General features: G+C 47.7%; 1 protein-coding gene across 1 annotated transcript in view; it reads right to left on the bottom strand.

Annotated features, from left to right (window-relative positions):
• Positions 1-11,426: 11,426 nt before the first annotated feature.
• Positions 11,427-23,717, bottom strand: part of LOC124282974 (myb-like protein Q) — a 35,870-nt gene continuing 23,579 nt past the window's right edge. Inside the window, exon 2 of the mRNA XM_046719027.1 lies at positions 11,427-12,203. Within this exon, the coding sequence (XP_046574983.1) occupies positions 11,427-12,203 (777 nt within the window). The remainder of the gene's footprint in view (positions 12,204-23,717) is intronic.

Here is a 23,717-nt window from a genome sequence, read left to right as displayed (position 1 = left end):
CAAGGACGTCACTCCACGATTCACCTTTCCGGGCGATTGCATAATCGGGACGATTTCCTAGGAACGATGTCTGGATTAACGGGGTGTTACTATATTAAGTATCCACTAGTTAAGGTGATCACATTAATATACTGAAAAGTAAGGAATCATGAATAGTTTTGGGAATATTGTAAAATGGAAGTGTTGAAGACACAAAACTACAAATGTTGTGATTTCCAGGTGGTTATTCCCGTAGGTGCCACACCAACGACACCGGCACGTGTATCTGCCCCGCTCACGTAGGTCACATGGACGTGGACTGGGGGTACTGCTGGGGCCAGGGGGACGGGGTCTACATCTACCAGCAACGCCCCTGGTCCCCCAACTACATACAGTGCAGGCACAACAGGACCATCCCCAGAACCTGCGAGGGAAAGGACAGAGTGTTTGATTATATCGAAAAGACGTGTTCGTCTGTAGACGTTGTGATAGAAAAACATTTCGGGTCGACAGATGTACCCGATGTCCTACGTCAGGTTGTCGAAAGCGACGGTCAAACCCCGCCCTGATTTGCCTCATATATACGTATCCGTAGCTGTTTCAGCAGCCAGTATCCGTATTCACCACCGTTGAGTCGGTTCCGCATGAGTGCAGCCGATGCCAGTTCCGAAGACTGTATTATAAACTAAATCCTTTCCATTGTTCTGTTGCCGGTCCACTCGTGTCGGTATCCATTCCATTTCGATGATCCAGTTTCAGTTGATTTACCAATCATCTCCATCGTTCTTTCGATCACATGCTTCGGAAGCTTCCAGTTCATCATTCCATACGATGGTCAAGACCAGTCTTGTTGTAGGTTCTATCAATTCCGTGGCCGTTATTCACCATATGGCAGTCTTGGAATTTTATTTAGCTTTCATTGCGTTTTATTGGTGATTCCGTTCATATGCGCAATGATGTTCCTGGTATCATGTTTGGTCCATCCTCATCCATATCTGCCTTATGGTCCGCTGTTCTGTTTGAGTTTCACGAATCATTCATCATCGATGAGTTCCATGTCAGTTCGATTTATCGAATCTCGTTGACGCACGTACGGTTCGAAGCATCATGTTACGGACCATGATCGATCATATGGCATGATGGTCCAGCGATCGTTAGAATGTATCGAATTCCGTCCCCATGAATTCCGGATATGATGAATGCCGAAGTTCGACGAACTCTACCCCATGATCATCTCCGCGATGTACGGTTCAGTATCGAAGTTTAGATTTACCGAATCTCTATGATCACCATATACGATGACGGTTTCATTCGTGTCCATCATGGATGATTCCAGCCATCGTTTGGGATCGACCGAATTGATCTGTTGTTAACCGTTATTCGTCGATCCACCTGTGTCGATCCGAGCCATATGGTTCATCGAATCCTCATCGATTCGATTCATTGCCATAATGATGATTCCGGTTTGTTCATATGTAGGTTCATCGGTTTCACCTGATTCGTTCATATAAAGTCCCCATTCACCAACTCGATTCACCGAATATGTACCATGTGTTCTGAGTTTATCGAATTCATCATTCGTTCCCATGATTTCACCATATACGTCCGCCATTCGTGGATTTACCGGAATCGTCCCGATTATCTATTCATATATACGATGCGGAACCGAAACCTGGGATTCGCCCGAATCATCGTTGATCGGTTCTGCCATACGTCCAGTCATGTTCATCGGTCCATCCCATGTCGATCGTGCACCGAACAATCACCATCCCCACCGATTCATAACAACCCCGTTTACCAGTTCGGTTCGTCAACCTCAACCCACATCCATACAACGACGTGTCCAGTGCCGTCCAGCCAGAGTTCTACCAACCCCGTACCCGCTGATCTGCCCTGTTGCGCCGATGTCCCATACCTGTGTTTGTGGTTCTACGTAACCTCACCCCACATCTACCCCATGTACAACACGTGTCCAGATACCTGTGCTCTGTGTTCTCACCAACCTCATCTGACATCACCCCACATACATGGCACGTGTCCTATACCTGTGTTTGTATTCACCAACCCTCACCCCACTATACTACCCACATACAACACGTGTCCCAGCCCAAGCTGTGTCTGTATTCTACCAACTCACCCCACATCATCACCCTACATACAACATGCCCCAGCTACTCAAAGTTCAGGGTTCTCTACCAACTCACCCCACATCACCCTCACATACAACACGTGTCCTGTTGGCCTGTGTTGTTTGTATTCCTACCAACCCTGTTCCCACATCTACCCAATATGTGCAACACGTGTCCTGCTACCTGTGTCTGGGATTCTACCAACCTCATGGTTTCACATCACCCCCACATACAACACGTGTTCCTAGCTATTCTGTGTTTCAGGGCTCACCAACCTCACCCCACATCTACCCTGGCTATAAGCAACACGTGTCCTGCTACCTGTGCTTGTATTCTACCAACCTCAAGATCCCCACATCTGCCCACATACAACACGTGTCCTGTTACCTGTGCTTGTATTCTCTACCGAACCTCACCTCCACATCATGCTCACATACAACACGTGCACCTGCTCGCCTGTGCTTACCAACCTCACCCCACATCACCCCACATACAACACGTGTGTCCTGTTACCTGTGTTTGTATTCTACCAACCTCACCCCACATCTACCCACATACAACACGTGTCCTGCTACCTGTGTTTGTATTCTACCAACCTCACCCCACATCACCCCACATACAACACGTCCTGTTACCTGCTACCTGTGTTCCTGTATTCTCCTACCAACCTCACCCCACATCACCCCCACATACAACACGTGTCCTGCTACCTGTGTTTGTATTCTACCAACCACACCACATCACCCCACATCAACACGTACCCCTGTGTTTGTATTCACCATACAACACATACAACACGTGTCCTGCTACTACTGTGTCCTGCTACCTGTGTTTGTATTCTACCAACCTCACCCCACATCACCCCTCCCACATACAACACGTGTCCTGCTACCTGTGTTTGTATTCTACCAACCTCACCCCACACATCACACCCTGCTACATACAACACCCCACATCACCCCACATACAACACGTGTCCTGCTACCTGTGTTTGTATTCTACCAACCTCACCCCACATCACCCCACATACAACACGTGTCCTGTTACCTGTGTTTGTATTCCCACCAACCTCACCCCACATCACCCCAACTCCCTACATACAACACGTGTCCTGCTACCTGTGTTTGTATTCTACCAACCTCACCCCACATCTACCCACATACAACACGTGTCCTGTTACCTGTGTTTGTATTCTACCAACCTCACCCCACATCACCCCACATACAACACGTGTCCTGTTACATTGTGTTTGTATTCCCAACTCACCCCACATGTATTCTATGCTACCTGTGTTTGTACCCTCACTCCCCCACATCACCCCACATACAACACGTGTCCTGTTACCTGTGTTTGTATTCTACCAACCTCACCCCACATCACCCCACATACAACACGTGTCCTGTTACCTGTGTTTGTATTCTACCAACCTCACCCCACATCTACCCACATACAACACGTGTCCTGCTACCTGTGTTTGTATTCCCAACACCAACCTCACCCCACATCACCCCACATACAACACGTGTCCTGCTACCTGTGTTTGTATTCTACCCCACACATACAACACGTGTGTCCTGCTACCTGTGTTTGTATCTAACCTCACCCCATACCCCACATACACGTGTCCTGCCCCTGTGGCACCAACCTCACCCCACACATCACCCCACATACAACACGTGTCCTGTTACCTGTGTTTGTATTCTTCTACCAACCTCACCTCCACATCACCCCACATACAACACGTGTCCTGTTACCTGTGTTTGTATTCTACCAACCTTACCTGTGTTGTGTATTCTACCAACCTCACCCCACATCACCCCACATACAACACGTGTCCTGTTACCTGTGTTTGTATTCTACCAACCTCACCCCACATCACCCCACATACAACACGTGTCCTGTTACCTGTGTTTGTATTCTACCAACCTCACCCCACATCACCCCACATACAACACGTGTCCTGCTACCTGTGTTTGTATTCTACCAACCTCACCCCACATCACCCCACATACAACACGTGTCCTGTTACCTGTGCTTGTATTCTACCAACCTCACCCCACATCACCCCACATACAACACGTGTCCTGTTACCTGTGTTTGTATTCTACCAACCTCACCCCACATCACCCCACACACGTACAACACGTGTCCTCCTCACCCCCTCACCCCACATACAACACGTGTCCTGTTACCTGTGTTTGTATTCTACCAACTTCACCCCACATCTACCCACATACAACACGTGTCCTGTTACCCACGTTATTCTGTGTTGTTCCAGCCTCACCCCCACCACCCAACGGCTCCTGTAAGACATCTGAATGCCCCGTCCCTGGGTCCAACTGCGCTGTCTTCTACACCTGTTCTAACAGCATCTGGCAGAAACACACGTGTGTCTATCCGGACCTATTTTCGATGGTATCATTCCGCTGTGAAAACTTCAGCCTGGTCGAATGCGGACTAAGAGCGACTTCATACTCTCCGTGTGAGTCTTAATGTAATATTGCTGGAGCATAATAGGAAGGTTTGGGGAAGTTAAACAAATCCCTCTTCTGCTAAAGGATTTTGGAAAGATAGCGAAAGCTGTATGTATGTATGTATGTATGTATGTATGTATGTATGTATGTATGTATGTATGTATGTATGTATGTATGTATGTATGTATGTATGTATGTATGTATGTATGTATGTATGTATGTATGTAATGTATGTATGTATGTGTATGTATGTATGTATATGTATGTATGTATGTATGTATGTATGTATGTATGTATGTATGTATGTATGTATGTATGTATGTATGTATGTATGTATGTATGTATGTATGTATGTATGTATGTATGTATGTATGTATGTATGTATGTATGTATGTATGTATGTATGTATGTATGTATGTATGTATGTATGTATGTATGTATGTATGTATGTATGTATGTATGTATGTATGTATGTATGTATGTATGTATGTATGTATGTATGTATGTATGTATGTATGTATGTATGTATGTATGTATGTATGTATGTATGTATGTATGTATGTATGTATGTATGTATGTATGTATGTATGTATGTATGTATGTATGTATGTATGTATGTATGTATGTATGTAGATTTAAAGTGAACTAATCACAGTAACCATCTTGATTCCAGTCATTCCACTGTTCCAGGCGACTACATGGACGACTGTACCAACAACCAGACTGGCACGTGTCTGTGTCCGCATCACGTGATGTACCACGATGTGGACTGGGGGTTCTGTCAGGACAAGTCAAATGGCAACTACATCTACCACGAGAGACCATGGTCACCTTTCTACATCACGTGTGACCGACACAGGACGTTACCCACCCGGTGCAAGCAGTCAGGCACAGTCATATTTGACCATAACAAACATACATGTTCTCTTGTGTACCAAGTGATTGCCAAATATTTTGTTCATAAATCAGTGAGTACTATACCTGATTACATCAGACAGTTCATCTCGACTTCGTCCATTCCTGGTTCTGGGACTACGCCTCAAATGATTGCACCCACTGTTAATACACCCGTAGCACACGGGGGAATATCTGCACCGGGTCAAGGCTCTGAACATAGCAAACCACTAACGTTGATTCCTGGCACTGGACATAGTGGACTGTATACAATAAGCGCAGGAACAGGACAGAGTAGAGTGCCGACAGCAAGTCCAACAGACTCCAAGAGCAAAATTCCTACAGCAAGTTCAGGAAAAGAACAAAGCGGATTGCCTACACCAAGTCCATCAACAGGAAAGAGTGGATTGCCTACAGGAAGTCCACAAACAGGAAAGAGTGGAATGCCTACAACAAGTCCACAAACAGGAAAGAGTGGAATGCCTACAACAAGTCCACAAACAGGAAAGAGTGGAATGCCTACAACAAGTCCACAAACAGGACAAGAGTGGAATGCCTACAACAAGTCCACAAACAGGAAAGAGTGGAATGCCTACAACAAGTCCACAAACAGGACAGAGTGGAATGCCTACAACAAGTCCACAAACAGGAAAGAGTGGAATGCCTACAACAAGTCCACAAACAGGACAGAGTGGAATGCCTACAACAAGTCCACAAAGGAAAGAGTGGAAATGCCTACAACAAGTCCACAAACAGGAAAGAGTGGAATGCCTACAACAAGTCCACAAACCAAGCAGGGCAGAGCGGATTGCCTACAACAAGTCCACAAACAGGAAAGAGTGGAATGCCTACAACAAGTCCACAAACAGGAAAGAGTGGAATGCCTACAACAAGTCCACAAACAGGAAAGAGTGAAATGCCTACAACAAGTCAACAAACAGGACAGAGTGGAATGCCTACAACAAGTCCACAAACAGGAAAGAGTGGAATGCCTACAGGAAGTCCACAAACAGGAAAGAGTGGAATGCCTACAACAAGTCCACAAACAGGAAAGAGTGGAATGCCTACAGCAAGTCCACAGACAGGAAAGAGTGGAATGCCTACAACAAGTCCACAAACAGGACAGAGTGGAATGCCTACAACAAGTCCACAAACAGGAAAGAGTGGAATGCCTACAACAAGTCCACAAACAGGACAGAGTGGAATGCCTACAACAAGTCCACAAAGCAGGAAAGAGTGGAATGCCTACATCAAGTCCACAAAACAGGAAAAGAGTGGAATGCCTACATCAAGTCCACAAACAGGAAAGAGTGGAATGCCTACATCAAGTCCACAAACAGGAAAGAGTGGAATGCCTACAACAAATCCACAAACAGGAAAGAGTAGAATGCCTACAACAAGTCCACAAACAGGAAAGAGTGGAATGCCTACAACAAGTCCACAAACAGGACAGAGTCGAATGCCTACAACAAGTCCACAAACAGGACAGAGTGGAATACCTACAGGAAGTCCACAAACAGGAAAGAGTGGAATGCCTACAGGAAGTCCACAAACAGGAAAGAGCGGAATGCCTACAACAAGTCCACAAGCAGGGCAGAGCGGATTGCCTACAACAAGTCCACAAACAGGAAAGAGTGGAATGCCTACAGCAAGTCCACAAACAGGAAAGAGTGGAATGCCTACAACAAGTCCACAAACAGGAAAGAGTGGAATGCCTACAACAAGTCCACAAACAGGAAAGAGTGGAATGCCTACAACAAGTCCACAAACAGGAAAGAGTGGAATGCCTACAACAAGTCCACAAACAGGAAAGAGTGGAATGCCTACATCAAGTCCACAAACAGGAAAGAGTGGAATGCCTACATCAAGTCCACAAACAGGAAAGAGTGGAATGCCTACATCAAGTCCACAAACAGGAAAGAGTGGAATGCCTACAACAAATCCACAAACAGGAAAGAGTGGAATGCCTACAACAAGTCCACAAACAGGACAGAGTGGAATGCCTACAACAAGTCCACAAACAGGAAAGAGTGGAATGCCTACAACAAGTCCACAAACAGGAAAGAGTGGAATGCCTACAGCAAGTCCACAAACAGGAAAGAGTGGAATGCCTACAACAAGTCCACAAACAGGAAAGAGTGGAATGCCTACAACAAGTCCACAAGCAGGGCAGAGCGGATTGCCTACAACAAGTCCACAAACAGGAAAGAGTGGAATGCCTACAACAAGTCCACAAACAGGAAAGAGTGGAATGCCTACAGGAAGTCCACAAACAGGAAAGAGTGAAATGCCTACAACAAGTCAACAAACAGGAAAGAGTGGAATGCCTACAACAAGTCCACAGAACAGGAAAGAGTGGAATGCCTACAGCAAGTCCACAAACAGGAAAGAGTGGAATGCCTACAACAAGTCCACAAACAGGAAAGAGTGGAATGCCTACAACAAGTCCACAGACAGGAAAGAGTGGAATGCCTACAACAAGTCCACAAACAGGACAGAGTGGAATGCCTACAACAAGTCCACAAACAGGAAAGAGTGGAATGCCTACAACAAGTCCACAAACAGGACAGTCCTGCAACAAAGTCCACAAACAGGAAAGAGTGGAATGCCTACAACAAGTCCACAAACAGGAAAGAGTGGAATGCCTACATCAAGTCCACAAACAGGAAAGAGTGGAATGCCTACAGCAAGTCCACAAACAGGAAAGAGTGGAATGCCTACAACAAGTCCACAAACAGGACAGAGTGCGAATGCCTACAACAAGTCCACACAAAAACAGGACAGAGTGGAATGCCTACAGGAAGTCCACAAACAGGAAAGAGTGGAATGCCTACAGGAAGTCCACAAACAGGAAAGAGCGGAATGCCTACAACAAGTCCACAAAGCAGGAAAGAGCGGATTGCCTACAACAAGTCCACAAACAGGAAAGAGTGGAATGCCTACAGCAAGTCCACAAACAGGAAAGAGTGGAATGCCTACAGGAAGTCCACAAACAGGAAAGAGTGGAATGCCTACAACAAGTCCACAAACAGGAAAGAGTGGAATGCCTACAGGAAGTCCACAAACAGGAAAGAGTGGAATGCCTACAACAAGTCCACAAACAGGAAAGAGTGGAATGCCTACAACAAGTCCACAAACAGGACAGAGTGGAATGCCTACAACAAGTCCACAAACAGGAACGATTGAAATGCCTATAACAAGTCCACAAACAGGAAAGAGTGAAATGCCTACAGGAAGTCCACAAACAGGAAAGAGTGAAATGCCTACAACAAGTCCACAAACAGGAAAGAGTGGAATGCCTACAACAAGTCCACAAACAGGAAAGAGTGGAATGCCTACAACAAGTCCACAAACAGGAAAGAGTGGAATGCCTACAACAAGTCCACAAACAGGAAAGAGTGGAATGCCTACAACAAGTCCACAAACAGGAAAGAGTGGAATGCCTACAACAGACAAAGAGTGGAATGCCTACAACAAGTCCACAAACAGGAAAGAGCGGAATGCCTACAACAAGTCCACAAACAGGAAAGAGTGGAATGCCTACATCAAGTCCACAAACAGGAAAGAGTGGAATGCCTACATCACGTCCACAAACAGGAAAGAGTGGAATGCCTACATCAAGTCCACAAACAGGAAAGAGTGGAATGCCTACAACAAATCCACAAACAGGAAAGAGTAGAATGCCTACAACAAGTCCACAAACAGGAAAGAGTGGAATGCCTACAACAAGTCCACAAACAGGACAGAGTCGAATGCCTACAACAAGTCCACAAACAGGACAGAGTGGAATACCTACAGGAAGTCCACAAACAGGAAAGAGTGGAATGCCTACAGGAAGTCCACAAACAGGAAAGAGCGGAATGCCTACAACAAGTCCACAAGCAGGGCAGAGCGGATTGCCTACAACAAGTCCACAAACAGGAAAGAGTGGAAATGCCTACAGCAAGTCCACAAACAGGAAAGAGTGGAATGCCTACAGGAAGTCCACAAAGGGAAAGTGGAATGAAAGAGTAGAATGCAGGAAAGAGTGGAACAAGTCCACAAACAGGAAAGAGTGGAATGCCTACAACAAGTCCACAAACAGGAAAGAGTGGAATGCCTACAACAAGTCCACAAACAGGACAGAGTGGAATGCCTATAACAAGTCCACAAACAGGAAAGAGTGAAATGCCTACAGGAAGTCCACAAACAGGAAAGAGTGAAATGCCTACAGCAAGTCCACAAACAGGAAAGGGTGGAATGCCTACAACAAGTCCACAAACAGAAAAGAGTGGAATGCCTACAACAAGTCCACAAACAGGAAAGAGCGGAATGCCTACAACAAGTCCACAAACAGGAAACAGTGGAATGCCTACAGCAAGTCCACAAACAGGAATAAGTGGAATGCCTACAACAAGTGCACAAACAGGAAAGAGTAGAATGCCTACAACAAGTCCACAAACAGGACAGACTGGAATGCCTACAGGAAGTCCACAAACAGGAAAGAGTGAAATGCCTACAACACGCCCACAAAGTCAAGGAACAAGAGAAAGACAAATCCCTACAACAAGTCCACAAACAGGAAAGAGTGGAATGTCTACATCAAGTTCAGAAAATGGGCAGAGCGGATTGCCTACCACAGTTTCAGGATTAGTTCTGAGTACATTCCATACAGCAAGTCTAGGAACAAGACAGAATGGACTACCCACTGCAAGCCTAATGCCAACAGGAGGTTCAGGAATAGTAACGAACATTGTGCCTACAAGTCAAGGAACTGAAGAGCTTGGTCATACAACAACACATAGTCGTCAGCAATTGCCGGGTTTGGGAACAGCTTCAAGTGTCCATGAAACAACGAGTGTGGACACTGGACAAATTACGTCACTATTTGCCCCCCAAACAGTGAATCATACTTTATTTTTAACAGTTCTGTCAAGTGAACAGGTGTCATCCAAATCAAATCAGCATACTAACCAAGGAGGAATGTCTACATCCACCAAACACACTGTCCACACTTCAGTAAGGAGTAAAAACCATGATGCTAAAATGTCAAATCTGGAGATAGATCAAACAAAAAGTGAACAAAGTATACCAACTGAAGGTGTTGCTCCGCCACAACAACACTTCAGTATTATAATTTCAAGTGATGCTGGCTATGGAATGTTCCTTACTGAAGAAGCGACGAAAACTGTCACACCTCAGATAATCAGTTTGGAGACAGACATTGCATATGCTCAACAATCTGAGAAGCTGACAATTGCTGAAACGTTGAGTTCATCATTGGGTGACATGGTGAATAACCCATCTGAGTATGAAACAACCCAACTGCCTGATAGATCTAGAGAATCTATAACAACCTCCTCCATTGACTCAGCTGAAGCACACCTTTCTCCCAGTTCGATATCTACCGGAACAAGGTCAGTTTCAATCTCCGGCCCATTACCGGGACAACGTTCAAGTTCCACACAGTCATTCCTTGACGGTGGTTCTCACTCTCGTTCTTTGGGTACGCATTTGAAGACATTAGAACTCAAGGAAATGACTGTAAGGAACAGTCAGCCCAATAGAACATTGCAAGCAACAGCCCCATATACATATACTCGAACAACTAACAAACCGCTCCTTGAAACACATATGCCTCTCAGCATGACTAAACTGTTGGCGTTAGACTCCCTCAAAACACCACCGTTGTCCACATACGGACTGTTGAAAGAAGATAGTGAGCACGTTGTAGTTGGATCTGCGTCACCCCCAACACAAGCTGTTACAGATGTTGATGTTACTAGAGGGATGAATGAAGTCGTCGGGTCCATAAAACAGCACACTGTGACTAGCCTTTCGACTGCGGAGAGTTCTCTACCCTCCCCTGCCATGACCAGCCTGGATATACAGCCGTCTCATACAACCCAGAGTGTACCTACAACATCATCGTATTGGAAAGGCCTTGCTTTGACAAGCTTGGCCTATGCATCTACAACACACTACACTGACAGCCAAGCCTCCATACCGATATCAGTAGAACATGTCCATTCGGAAACTGTGTTGGGTAGTGTTCCTGTCCAATCGGAAACTGTGTTGGGTAGCGTTCCTGTCCATTCGGAAACTGTGTTGGGTAGTGTTCCTGTCCAATCGGAAACTGTGTTGGGTAGTGTTCCTGTCCATTCAGAAACTGTGTTGGGTAGTGTTCCTGTCCATTCAGAAACTGTGTTGGGTAGTGTTCCTGTCCATTCAGAGACTGTGTTGGGTAGTGTTCCTGTCCAATCAGAAACTGTGTTGGGTAGTGTTCCTGTCCAATCAGAAACTGTGTTGGGTAGTGTTCCTGTCCAATCAGAAACTGTGTTGGGTAGTGTTCCTGTCCAATCAGAAACTGTGTTGGGTAGTGTTCCTGTCCAATCAGAAACTGTGTTGGGTAGTGTTCCTGTCCATTCGGAAACTGTGTTGGGTAGTGTTCCTGTCCATTCGGAAACTGTGTTGGGTAGTGTTCCTGTCCATTCAGAAACTGTGTTGGGTAGTGTTCCTGTCCATTCGGAAACTGTGTTGGGTAGTGATCCTGTCCAATCAGAAACTGTGTTGGGTAGTGTTCCTGTCCATTCGGAAACTGTGTTGGGTAGTGTTCCTGTCTATTCAGAGACTGTCTTGAGTGGTGTTCCTGTCCAATCAGAGACTGTGTTGGGTAGTGTTCTTGTCCAATCAGAAACTGTGTTGGGTAGTGTTCCTGTCCATTCGGAAACTGTGTTGGATAGTGTTCCTGTCCAATTAGAGACTGTGTTGAGTAGTGTTTCTGTCCATTCCTCTACAACCCCTTATAACAATGACGGTAACACTCTGCCGATACCAAACAACAGTAGTGGAGGCGATGATGACACTATCACAATCGTACTGGGTGTTGCTGGTGGCTGCTTGGTGCTTCTGGTAGCTCTAGTCGTGATCACAGTCAAACTACGAGGTGGTCGTGGGAGTAGACAATCTCTGACAGTCGCTGTGTCTGTGGAGGCTAGCGTCAAGCCAAGCTGGCAAGGGAAGGAAAGCGACCTTCTATATTGATCATGTATGTCTTGTAGACCTAGTAATGGTTACACGTCCATTGAGAATGTTACATCAAACCAAGGGAAGCTGTCATGGGAACCCATGCAACCTTCATTATTGATCTACCAGTGCAGCAAAACTCATTTTTTAAAGTTCCGTTTTTTGAGTTTCATATCATCATCTGTAAAGGCTGTGTCTGTATAATTCTGGAAGTGCTTTCAACATATATTTATACACTGACTGAGTATAGATAATAATAATAATAAAAATGGATATTTTTAGCTCGCCATTTTCCACCCACTGATACATGCTCAAGGCGCTACATAAAAGCATACATACAATGCATACAGAGGATAAAATAGCAAAATAAGTATACATTGAAATTGATGACAGAAAGATTGATTTTAGGGATAGGCTTTGGAAAAAAAGAAAGTCTTCAACTTAATTTTGAAAGATTCCAATGTGGGAGACTGCTTTATGTGGAGAGGGAGATCTATACACTGGTTGCACATAGATCAATACAATGAGAAGACATAGATCTGTACACTGAGACGAAACAGATCTATACACGGGCAGAACATACATATATAAACTGGCTTAACATAATTCTATACACTGACTGAACATAGACTGAGTAGACATAGTGGGTGTTACAGATGGAACCACCTTATTTTCCCCTCTGCCCAACCCTCTCTGCAATGCGAAAACTCGACATAATTTCCCCCAGGTTCTGAATGTCCCATCTCACTGAAGCTCCTTTTAAATCTAAATGGAATAATTTCTTTAGATACTAAGCGTCAGTCTAACTGGACTCCTCCCTTGCAGGTGATTATTGCCTCACTTTTCTTTTTCTTGCGGACTACACAGATGACCTGACGCACAGCTAGTTATTTCTGGTAGTGTTCTAATCAGGCTGGTGGAACAGCTTGTAGAAGATCAATTCATGTTTGGTTAAGAATAATTACTTCCAACGGTGAAAGATTCCTCTCGATTACCGTTATGAGCCGTTCGGCAGCTTTGTCGCTGCAGCTGACTTCTGTGACAGCTGGCGTGTGGGTAACGTCATCCTGCTCTGTCGCTGCATGTGTGACTTCTGGTAGAATGGTAACTAGCTGCATCTGGCGTCATCCTGCTCTGTGACTGCATGTGTGACTTCTGGCCGAATTGCAACTGACTGTGTCTGACGTCATCTTGCTCTGTCGCTGCATGTGTGACTTCTGGCAGAATGGTGACTAGCTGTATCTGACGTCATCCTGCTCTCTGTGACTGCATGTGTCTGACGTCTGGCAGAATGGTGACTAGCTGTATCTCCTGACGTCATCCTGCTCTGGCCGACTGCATGTGTCTGACTTCTGGCTCTGTCGCTGTAATGGTGACTAGCTGTATCTGACGTCATCCTGCTCTGTGACTGCATGTGTGACGTCTGGCAGAATGGTGACTAGCTGTATCTGACGTCATCCTGCTCTGTGACTGCATGTGTGACGTCTGGCAGAATGGTGACTAGCTGTATCTGACGTCATCCTGCTCTGTGACTGCATGTGTGACGTCTGGCAGAATGGCAGAATGACTGACTAGCTGTATCTGACGTCATCCTGCTCTGTGACTGCATGTGTGACGTTCTGGCTTCTGGTAGAATGGTCTGACGTCATCCTGCTCTGTGACTGCATGCGTCTATCTGACGTCATCCTGCTCTGTGACTGCATATGTGACTTCTGGCAGAATGGTGACTAGCTGTATCTGACGTCATCCTGCTCTGTGACTGCATGTGTGACTTCTGGTAGAATGGTGACTAGCTGTATCTGACGTCATCCTGCTCTGTCGCTGCATGTGTGACTTCTGGCAGAATGGTGACTAGCTGTATCTGACGTCATCCTGCTCTGTGACTGCATGTGTGACTTCTGGCAGAATGGTGACTAGCTGTATCTGACGTCATCCTGCTCTGTGACTGCATGTGTGACTTCTGGTAGAATGGTGACTAGCTGTATCTGACGTCATCCTGCTCTGTGACTGCATGTGTGACGTCTGGCCGAATTGCAACTGACTGTGTCTGACGTCATCTTGCTCTGTGACTGCATGTGTGACGTCTGGCAGAATGGTGACTAGCTGTATCTGACGTCATCCTGCTCTGTGACTGCATGTGTGACGTCTGGCCGAATTGCAACTAGCTGTGTCTGACGTCATCCTGCTCTGTGACTGCATGTGTGACGTCTGGCAGAATGGTGACTAGCTGTATCTGACGTCATCCTGCTCTGTGACTGCATGTGTGACGTCTGGCAGAATGGTGACTAGCTGTATCTGACGTCATCCTGCTCTGTGACTGCATGTGTGACATCTGGCCGAATTGCAACTGACTGTATCTGACGTCATCCTGCTCTGTGACTGCATGTGTGACGTCTGGCCGAATTGCAACTGACTGTGTCTGACGTCATCTTGCTCTGTCGCTGTATGTGTGACTTCTGGCAGAATGGTGACTAGCTGTATCTGACGTCATCCTGCTCTGTGACTGCATGTGTGACGTCTGGCAGAATGGTGACTAGCTGTATCTGACGTCATCCTGCTCTGTGACTGCATGTGTGACTTCTGGCAGAATGGTGACTAGCTGTATCTGACGTCATCCTGCTCTGTCGCTGCATGTGTGACTTCTGGCAGAATGGTGACTAGCTGTATCTGACGTCATCCTGCTCTGTGACTGCATGTGTGACTTCTGGCAGAATGGTGACTAGCTGTATCTGACGTCATCCTGCTCTGTGACTGCATGTGTGACTTCTGGTAGAATGGTGACTAGCTGTATCTGACGTCATCCTGCTCTGTGACTGCATGTGTGACGTCTGGCAGAATGGTGACTAGCTGTATCTGACGTCATCCTGCTCTGTGACTGCATATGTGACTTCTGGTAGAATGGTGACTAGCTGTACCTGACGTCATCCTGCTCTGTGACTGCATGTGTGACTTCTGGTAAAATGGTGACTAGCTGTATCTGGCGTCATTCCGCTCTGTCGCTGCATGTGTGACTTCTGGCAGAATGGTGACTAGCTGTATCTGACGTCATCCTGCTCTGTGACTGCATGTGTGACTTCTGGTAGAATGGTGACTAGCTGTATCTGACGTCATCCTGCTCTGTGACTGCATGTGTGACGTCTGGCAGAATGGTGACTAGCTGTATCTGACGTCATCCTGCTCTGTGACTGCATGTGTGACGTCTGGCCGAATTGCAACTGACTGTGTCTGACGTCATCTTGCTCTGTGACTGCATGTGTGACGTCTGGCAGAATGGTGACTAGCTGTATCTGACGTCATCCTGCTCTGTGACTGCATGTGTGACGTCTGGCCGAATTGCAACTAACTGTGTCTGACGTCATCCTGCTCTGTGACTGCATGTGTGACGTCTGGCAGAATGGTGACTAGCTGTATCTGACGTCATCCTGCTCTGTGACTGCATGTGTGACGTCTGGCAGAATGGTGACTAGCTGTATCTGACGTCATCCTGCTCTGTGACTGCATGTGTGACTTCTGGTAGAATGGTGACTAGCTGTATCTGACGTCATCCTGCTCTGTGACTGCATGTGTGACGTCTGGCAGAATGGTGACTAGCTGTATCTGGCGTCATCCTGCTCTGTGACTGCATGTGTGACGTCTGGTAGAATGGTGACTAGCTGTATCTGACGTCATCCTGCTCTGTGACTGCATGTGTGACGTCTGGCAGAATGGTGACTAGCTGTATCTGACGTCATCCTGCTCTGTGACTGCATGTGTGACGTCTGGCCGAATTGCAACTGACTGTATCTGACGTCATCCTGCTCTGTGACTGCATGTGTGACGTCTGGCCGAATTGCAACTGACTGTGTCTGACGTCATCTTGCTCTGTCGCTGTATGTGTGACTTCTGGCAGAATGGTGACTAGCTGTATCTGACGTCATCCTGCTCTGTGACTGCATGTGTGACGTCTGGCAGAATGGTGACTAGCTGTATCTGACGTCATCCTGCTCTGTGACTGCATGTGTGACTTCTGGCAGAATGGTGACTAGCTGTATCTGACGTCATCCTGCTCTGTGACTGCATGTGTGACTTCTGGCAGAATGGTGACTAGCTGTATCTGACGTCATCCTGCTCTGTGACTGCATGTGTGACTTCTGGCAGAATGGTGACTAGCTGTATCTGACGTCATCCTGCTCTGTGACTGCATGTGTGACGTCTGGCAGAATGGTGACTAGCTGTATCTGACGTCATCCTGCTCTGTGACTGCATGTGTGACGTCTGGCAGAATGGTGACTAGCTGTATCTGACGTCATCCTGCTCTGTGACTGCATATGTGACTTCTGGTAGAATGGTGACTAGCTGTACCTGACGTCATCCTGCTCTGTGACTGCATGTGTGACTTCTGGTAAAATGGTGACTAGCTGTATCTGGCGTCATTCCTGCTCTGTGACTGCATGTGTGACTTCTGGCAGAATGGTGACTAGCTGTATCTGACGTCATCCTGCTCTGTGACTGCATGTGTGACTTCTGGTAGAATGGTGACTAGCTGTATCTGACGTCATCCTGCTCTGTCGCTGCATGTGTGACTTCTGGTAGAATGGTGACTAGCTGTATCTGACATCATCCTGCTCTGTGACTGCATGTGTGACGTCTGGCCGAATTGCAACTGACTGTGTCTGACGTCATCTTGCTCTGTGACTGCATGTGTGACGTCTGGCAGAATGGTGACTAGCTGTATCTGACGTCATCCTGCTCTGTGACTGCATGTGTGACGTCTGGCCGAATTGCAACTAACTGTGTCTGACGTCATCCTGCTCTGTGACTGCATGTGTGTCGTCTGGCCGAATTGCAACTGACTGTGTCTGACGTCATCTTGCTCTGTGACTGCATGTGTGACGTCTGGCAGAATGGTGACTAGCTGTATCTGACGTCATCCTGCTCTGTGACTGCATGTGTGACGTCTGGCAGAATGGTGACTAGCTGTGCCTGACGTCATCTTGCTCTGTGACTGCATGTGTGACGTCTGGCCGAATTGCAACTGACTGTGTCTGACGTTATCTTGCTCTGTGACTGCATGTGTGACGTCTGGCAGAATTGTGACTAGCTGTATCTGACGTCATCCTGCTCTGTGACTGCATGTGTGACGTCTGGCAGAATTGCAACTGACTGTGTTTGACGTCATCCTGCTCTGTGACTGCATGTGTGACGTCTGACCGAATTGCAACTGACTGTGTCTGACGTCATCCTGCTCTGTGACTGCATGTGTGACGTCTGGCAGAATGGTGACTAGCTGTATCTGACGTCATCCTGCTCTGTGACTACATGTGTGACGTCTGTCAGAATTGCAACTGACTGTGTCTGACGTCATCCTGCTCTGTGACTGCATGTGTGACGTCTGGCAGAATGGTGACTAGCTGTATCTGACGTCATCCTGCTCTGTGACTGCATGTGTGACGTCTGTCCGAATTGCAACTGACTGTGTCTGACGTCATCCTGCTCTGTGACTGCATGTGTGACGTCTGGCCGAATTGCAACTGACTGTGTCTGACGTCATCCTGCTCTGTGACTGCATGTGTGACGTCTGGCAGAATGGTGACTAGCTGTATCTGACGTCATCCTGCTCTGTGACTGCATGTGTGACGTCTGGCAAAATGGTGACTAGCTGTATCTGACGTCATCCTGCACTGTTACTGCATGTGTGACGTCTGGCAGAATGGTGACTAGCTGTATCTGACGTCATCCTCCTCTGTGACTACATGTGTGACGTCTGGCCGAATTGCAACTGAGTGTGTCTGACGTCATCCTGCTCTGTGACTACATGTGTGACGTCTGTCCGAATTGCAACTGACTGTGTCTGACGTCATCCTGCTCTGTGACTGCATGTGTGACGTCTGGCAGAATGGTGACTAGCTGTATCTGACGTCATCCTGCTCTGTGACTGCATGTGTGACGTCTGTCCGAATTGCAACTGACTGTGTCTGACGTCATCCTGCTCTGTGACTGCATTTGTGACGTCTGGCCGAATTGCAACTGACTGTGTCTGACGTCATCCTGCTCTGTGACTGCATGTGTGACGTCTGGCAGAATGGTGACTAGCTGTATCTGACGTCATCCTGCTTTGTGACTGCATGTGTGACGTCTGGCAAAATGGTGACTAGCTGTATCTGACGTCATACTGCTCTGTGACAGCATGTGTGACTTCTGGCAGAATGGTGACTAGCTGTATCTGACGTCATCCTGCTCTGTGACTGCATGTGTGACGTCTGGCAGAATGGTGACTAGCTGTATCTGACGTCATCCTGCTCTGTGACTGCATGTGTGACTTCTGGCCGAATTGCAACTGACTGTGTCTGACGTCATCTTGCTCTGTCGCTGTATGTGTGACTTCTGGCAGAATGGTGACTAGCTGTATCTGACGTCATCCTGCTCTGTGACTGCATGTGTGACGTCTGGCAGAATGGTGACTAGCTGTATCTGGCGTCATCCTGCTCTGTGACTGCATGTGTGACTTCTGGCAGAATGGTGACTAGCTGTATCTGACGTCATACTGCTCTGTCGCTGCATGTGTGACTTCTGGCAGAATGGTGACTAGCTGTATCTGACGTCATCCTGCTCTGTGACTGCATGTGTGACTTCTGGCAGAATGGTGACTAGCTGTATCTGACGTCATCCTGCTCTGTGACTGCATGTGTGACGTCTGGTAGAATGGTGACTAGCTGTATCTGACGTCATCCTGCTCTGTGACTGCATGTGTGACGTCTGGCAGAATGGTGACTAGCTGTATCTGACGTCATCCTGCTCTGTGACTGCATATGTGACTTCTGGTAGAATGGTGACTAGCTGTACCTGACGTCATCCTGCTCTGTGACTGCATGTGTGACTTCTGGTAAAATGGTGACTAGCTGTATCTGGCGTCATTCCGCTCTGTCGCTGCATGTGTGACTTCTGGCAGAATGGTGACTAGCTGTATCTGACGTCATCCTGCTCTGTGACTGCATGTGTGACTTCTGGTAGAATGGTGACTAGCTGTATCTGACGTCATCCTGCTCTGTCGCTGCATGTGTGACTTCTGGTAGAATGGTGACTAGCTGTATCTGACATCATCCTGCTCTGTGACTGCATGTGTGACGTCTGGCCGAATTGCAACTGACTGTGTCTGACGTCATCTTGCTCTGTGACTGCATGTGTGACGTCTGGCAGAATGGTGACTAGCTGTATCTGACGTCATCCTGCTCTGTGACTGCATGTGTGACGTCTGGCCGAATTGCAACTAACTGTGTCTGACGTCATCCTGCTCTGTGACTGCATGTGTGTCGTCTGGCCGAATTGCAACTGACTGTGTCTGACGTCATCTTGCTCTGTGACTGCATGTGTGACGTCTGGCAGAATGGTGACTAGCTGTATCTGACGTCATCCTGCTCTGTGACTGCATGTGTGACGTCTGGCAGAATGGTGACTAGCTGTGTCTGACGTCATCTTGCTCTGTGACTGCATGTGTGACGTCTGGCCGAATTGCAACTGACTGTGTCTGACGTTATCTTGCTCTGTGACTGCATGTGTGACGTCTGGCAGAATGGTGACTAGCTGTATCTGACGTCATCCTGCTCTGTGACTGCATGTGTGACGTCTGGCAGAATGGTGACTAGCTGACTGTGTTTGACGTCATCCTGCTCTGTGACTGCATGTGTGACGTCTGACCGAATTGCAACTGACTGTGTCTGACGTCATCCTGCTCTGTGACTGCATGTGTGACGTCTGGCAGAATGGTGACTAGCTGTATCTGACGTCATCCTGCTCTGTGACTACATGTGTGACGTCTGTCCGAATTGCAACTGACTGTGTCTGACGTCATCCTGCTCTGTGACTGCATGTGTGACGTCTGGCAGAATGGTGACTAGCTGTATCTGACGTCATCCTGCTCTGTGACTGCATGTGTGACGTCTGTCAGAATGCAACTGACTGTGTCTGACGTCATCCTGCTCTGTGACAGCATGTGTGACGTCTGGCCGAATTGCAACTGACTGTGTCTGACGTCATCCTGCTCTGTGACTGCATGTGTGACGTCTGGCAGAATGGTGACTAGCTGTATCTGACGTCATCCTGCTCTGTGACTGCATGTGTGACGTCTGGCAAAATGGTGACTAGCTGTATCTGACGTCATCCTGCACTGTTACGTGCATGTGTGACGTCTGGCAGAATGGTGACTAGCTGTATCTGACGTCATCCTCCTCTGTGACTACATGTGTGACGTCTGGCCGAATTGCAACTGAGTGTGTCTGACGTCATCCTGCTCTGTGACTACATGTGTGACGTCTGTCCGAATTGCAACTGACTGTGTCTGACGTCATCCTGCTCTGTGACTGCATGTGTGACGTCTGGCAGAATGGTGACTAGCTGTATCTGACGTCATCCTGCTCTGTGACTGCATGTGTGACGTCTGTCCGAATTGCAACTGACTGTGTCTGACGTCATCCTGCTCTGTGACAGCATTTGTGACGTCTGGCCGAATTGCAACTGACTGTGTCTGACGTCATCCTGCTCTGTGACTGCATGTGTGACGTCTGGCAGAATGGTGACTAGCTGTATCTGACGTCATCCTGCTTTGTGACTGCATGTGTGACGTCTGGCAAAATGGTGACTAGCTGTATCTGACGTCATACTGCTCTGTGACTGCATGTGTGACTTCTGGCAGAATGGTGACTAGCTGTATCTGACGTCATCCTGCTCTGTGACTGCATGTGTGACGTCTGGCAGAATGGTGGCTAGCTGTATCTGACGTCATCCTGCTCTGTGACTGCATGTGTGACTTCTGGCCGAATTGCAACTGACTGTGTCTTACGTCATCTTGCTCTGTCGCTGCATGTGTGACTTCTGGCAGAATGGTGACTAGCTGTATCTGGCTTCATCCTGCTCTGTGACTGCATGTGTGACGTCTGGCCGAATTGCAACTGACTGTGTCTGACGTCATCCTGCTCTGTGACTGCATGTGTGACGTCTGGCCGAATTGCAACTGACTGTGTCTGACGTCATCTTGCTCTGTGACTGCATGTGTGACGTCTGGCAGAATGGTGACTAGCTGTATCTGACGTCATCCTGCTCTGTGACTGCATGTGTGACGTCTGGCCGAATTGCAACTGACTGTGTCTGACGTCATCCTGCTCTGTGACTGCATGTGTGACGTCTGGCCGAATTGCAACTGACTGTGTCTGACGTCATCTTGCTCTGTGACTGCATGTGTGACGTCTGGCAGAATGGTGACTAGCTGTATCTGACATCATCCTGCTCTGTGACTGCATGTGTGACGTCTGGCCGAATTGCAACTGACGGTATCTGACGTCATCTTGCTCTGTGACTGCATGTGTGACGTCTGGCAGAATGGTGACTAGCTGTATCTGACGTCATCCTGCTCTGTGACTGCATGTGTGACGTCTGGCCGAATTGCAACTGACTGTGTCTGACGTCATCCTGCTCTGTGACTGCATGTGTGACTTCTGGCAGAATGGTGACTAGCTGTATCTGACATCATCCTGCTCTGTGACTGCATGTGTGACGTCTGGCCGAATTGCAACTGACTGTGTCTGACGTCATCTTGCTCTGTGACTGCATGTGTGACGTCTGGCAGAATGGTGACTAGCTGTATCTGACGTCATCCTGCTCTGTGACTGCATGTGTGACGTCTGGCCGAATTGCAACTGACTGTGTCTGACGTCATCCTGCTCTGTGACTGCATGTGTGACTTCTGGCCGAATTGCAACTGACTGTGTCTTACGTCATCTTGCTCTGTCGCTGCATGTGTGACTTCTGGCAGAATGGTGACTAGCTGTATCTGGCTTCATCCTGCTCTGTGACTGCTTGTGTGACGTCTGGCCGAATTGCAACTGACTGTGTCTGACGTCATCCTGCTCTGTGACTGCATGTGTGACTTCTGGCCGAATTGCAACTGACTGTGTCTGACGTCATCTTGCTCTGTGACTGCATGTGTGACGTCTGGCAGAATGGTGACTAGCTGTATCTGACGTCATCCTGCTCTGTGACTGCATGTGTGACGTCTGGCCGAATTGCAACTGACTGTGTCTGACGTCATCCTGCTCTGTGACTGCATGTGTGACGTCTGGCCGAATTGCAACTGACTGTGTCTGACGTCATCTTGCTCTGTGACTGCATGTGTGACGTCTGGCAGAATGGTGACTAGCTGTATCTGACATCATCCTGCTCTGTGACTGCATGTGTGACGTCTGGCCGAATTGCAACTGACGGTATCTGACGTCATCTTGCTCTGTGACTGCATGTGTGACGTCTGGCAGAATGGTGACTAGCTGTATCTGACGTCATCCTGCTCTGTGACTGCATGTGTGACGTCTGGCCGAATTGCAACTGACTGTGTCTGACGTCATCCTGCTCTGTGACTGCATGTGTGACTTCTGGCAGAATGGTGACTAGCTGTATCTGACGTCATCCTGCTCTGTGACTGCATGTGTGACGTCTGGCCGAATTGCAACTGACTGTGTCTGACGTCATCCTGCTCTGTGACTGCATGTGTGACTTCTGGCAGAATGGTGACTAGCTGTATCTGACGTCATCCTGCTCTGTGACTGCATGTGTGACGTCTGGCAGAATGGTGACTAGCTGTATCTGACGTCATCCTGCTCTGTAACTGCATGTGTGACGTCTGTCCGAATTGCAACTGACTGTGTCTGACGTCATCCTGCTCTGTGACAGCATTTGTGACGTCTGGCCGAATTGCAACTGACTGTGTCTGACGTCATCCTGCTCTGTGACTGCATGTGTGACGTCTGGCAGAATGGTGACTAGCTGTATCTGACGTCATCCTGCTTTGTGACTGCATGTGTGACGTCTGGCAAAATGGTGACTAGCTGTATCTGACGTCATACTGCTCTGTGACTGCATGTGTGACTTCTGGCAGAATGGTGACTAGCTGTATCTGACGTCATCCTGCTCTGTGACTGCATGTGTGACGTCTGGCAGAATGGTGGCTAGCTGTATCTGACGTCATCCTGCTCTGTGACTGCATGTGTGACTTCTGGCCGAATTGCAACTGACTGTGTCTTACGTCATCTTGCTCTGTCGCTGCATGTGTGACTTCTGGCAGAATGGTGACTAGCTGTATCTGGCTTCATCCTGCTCTGTGACTGCATGTGTGACGTCTGGCCGAATTGCAACTGACTGTGTCTGACGTCATCCTGCTCTGTGACTGCATGTGTGACTTCTGGCCGAATTGCAACTGACTGTGTCTGACGTC

This window comes from Haliotis rubra, unplaced genomic scaffold (assembly GCF_003918875.1).
Source record: "Haliotis rubra isolate DU_JTF1 unplaced genomic scaffold, ASM391887v1 Scf308, whole genome shotgun sequence".
In the NCBI taxonomy this organism is placed as follows: Eukaryota; Metazoa; Mollusca; class Gastropoda; order Lepetellida; family Haliotidae; genus Haliotis; species Haliotis rubra.
The sequence above is the reverse complement of the archived record's forward strand: the minus strand, read 5'-3'. Positions and strand labels throughout refer to the sequence as shown.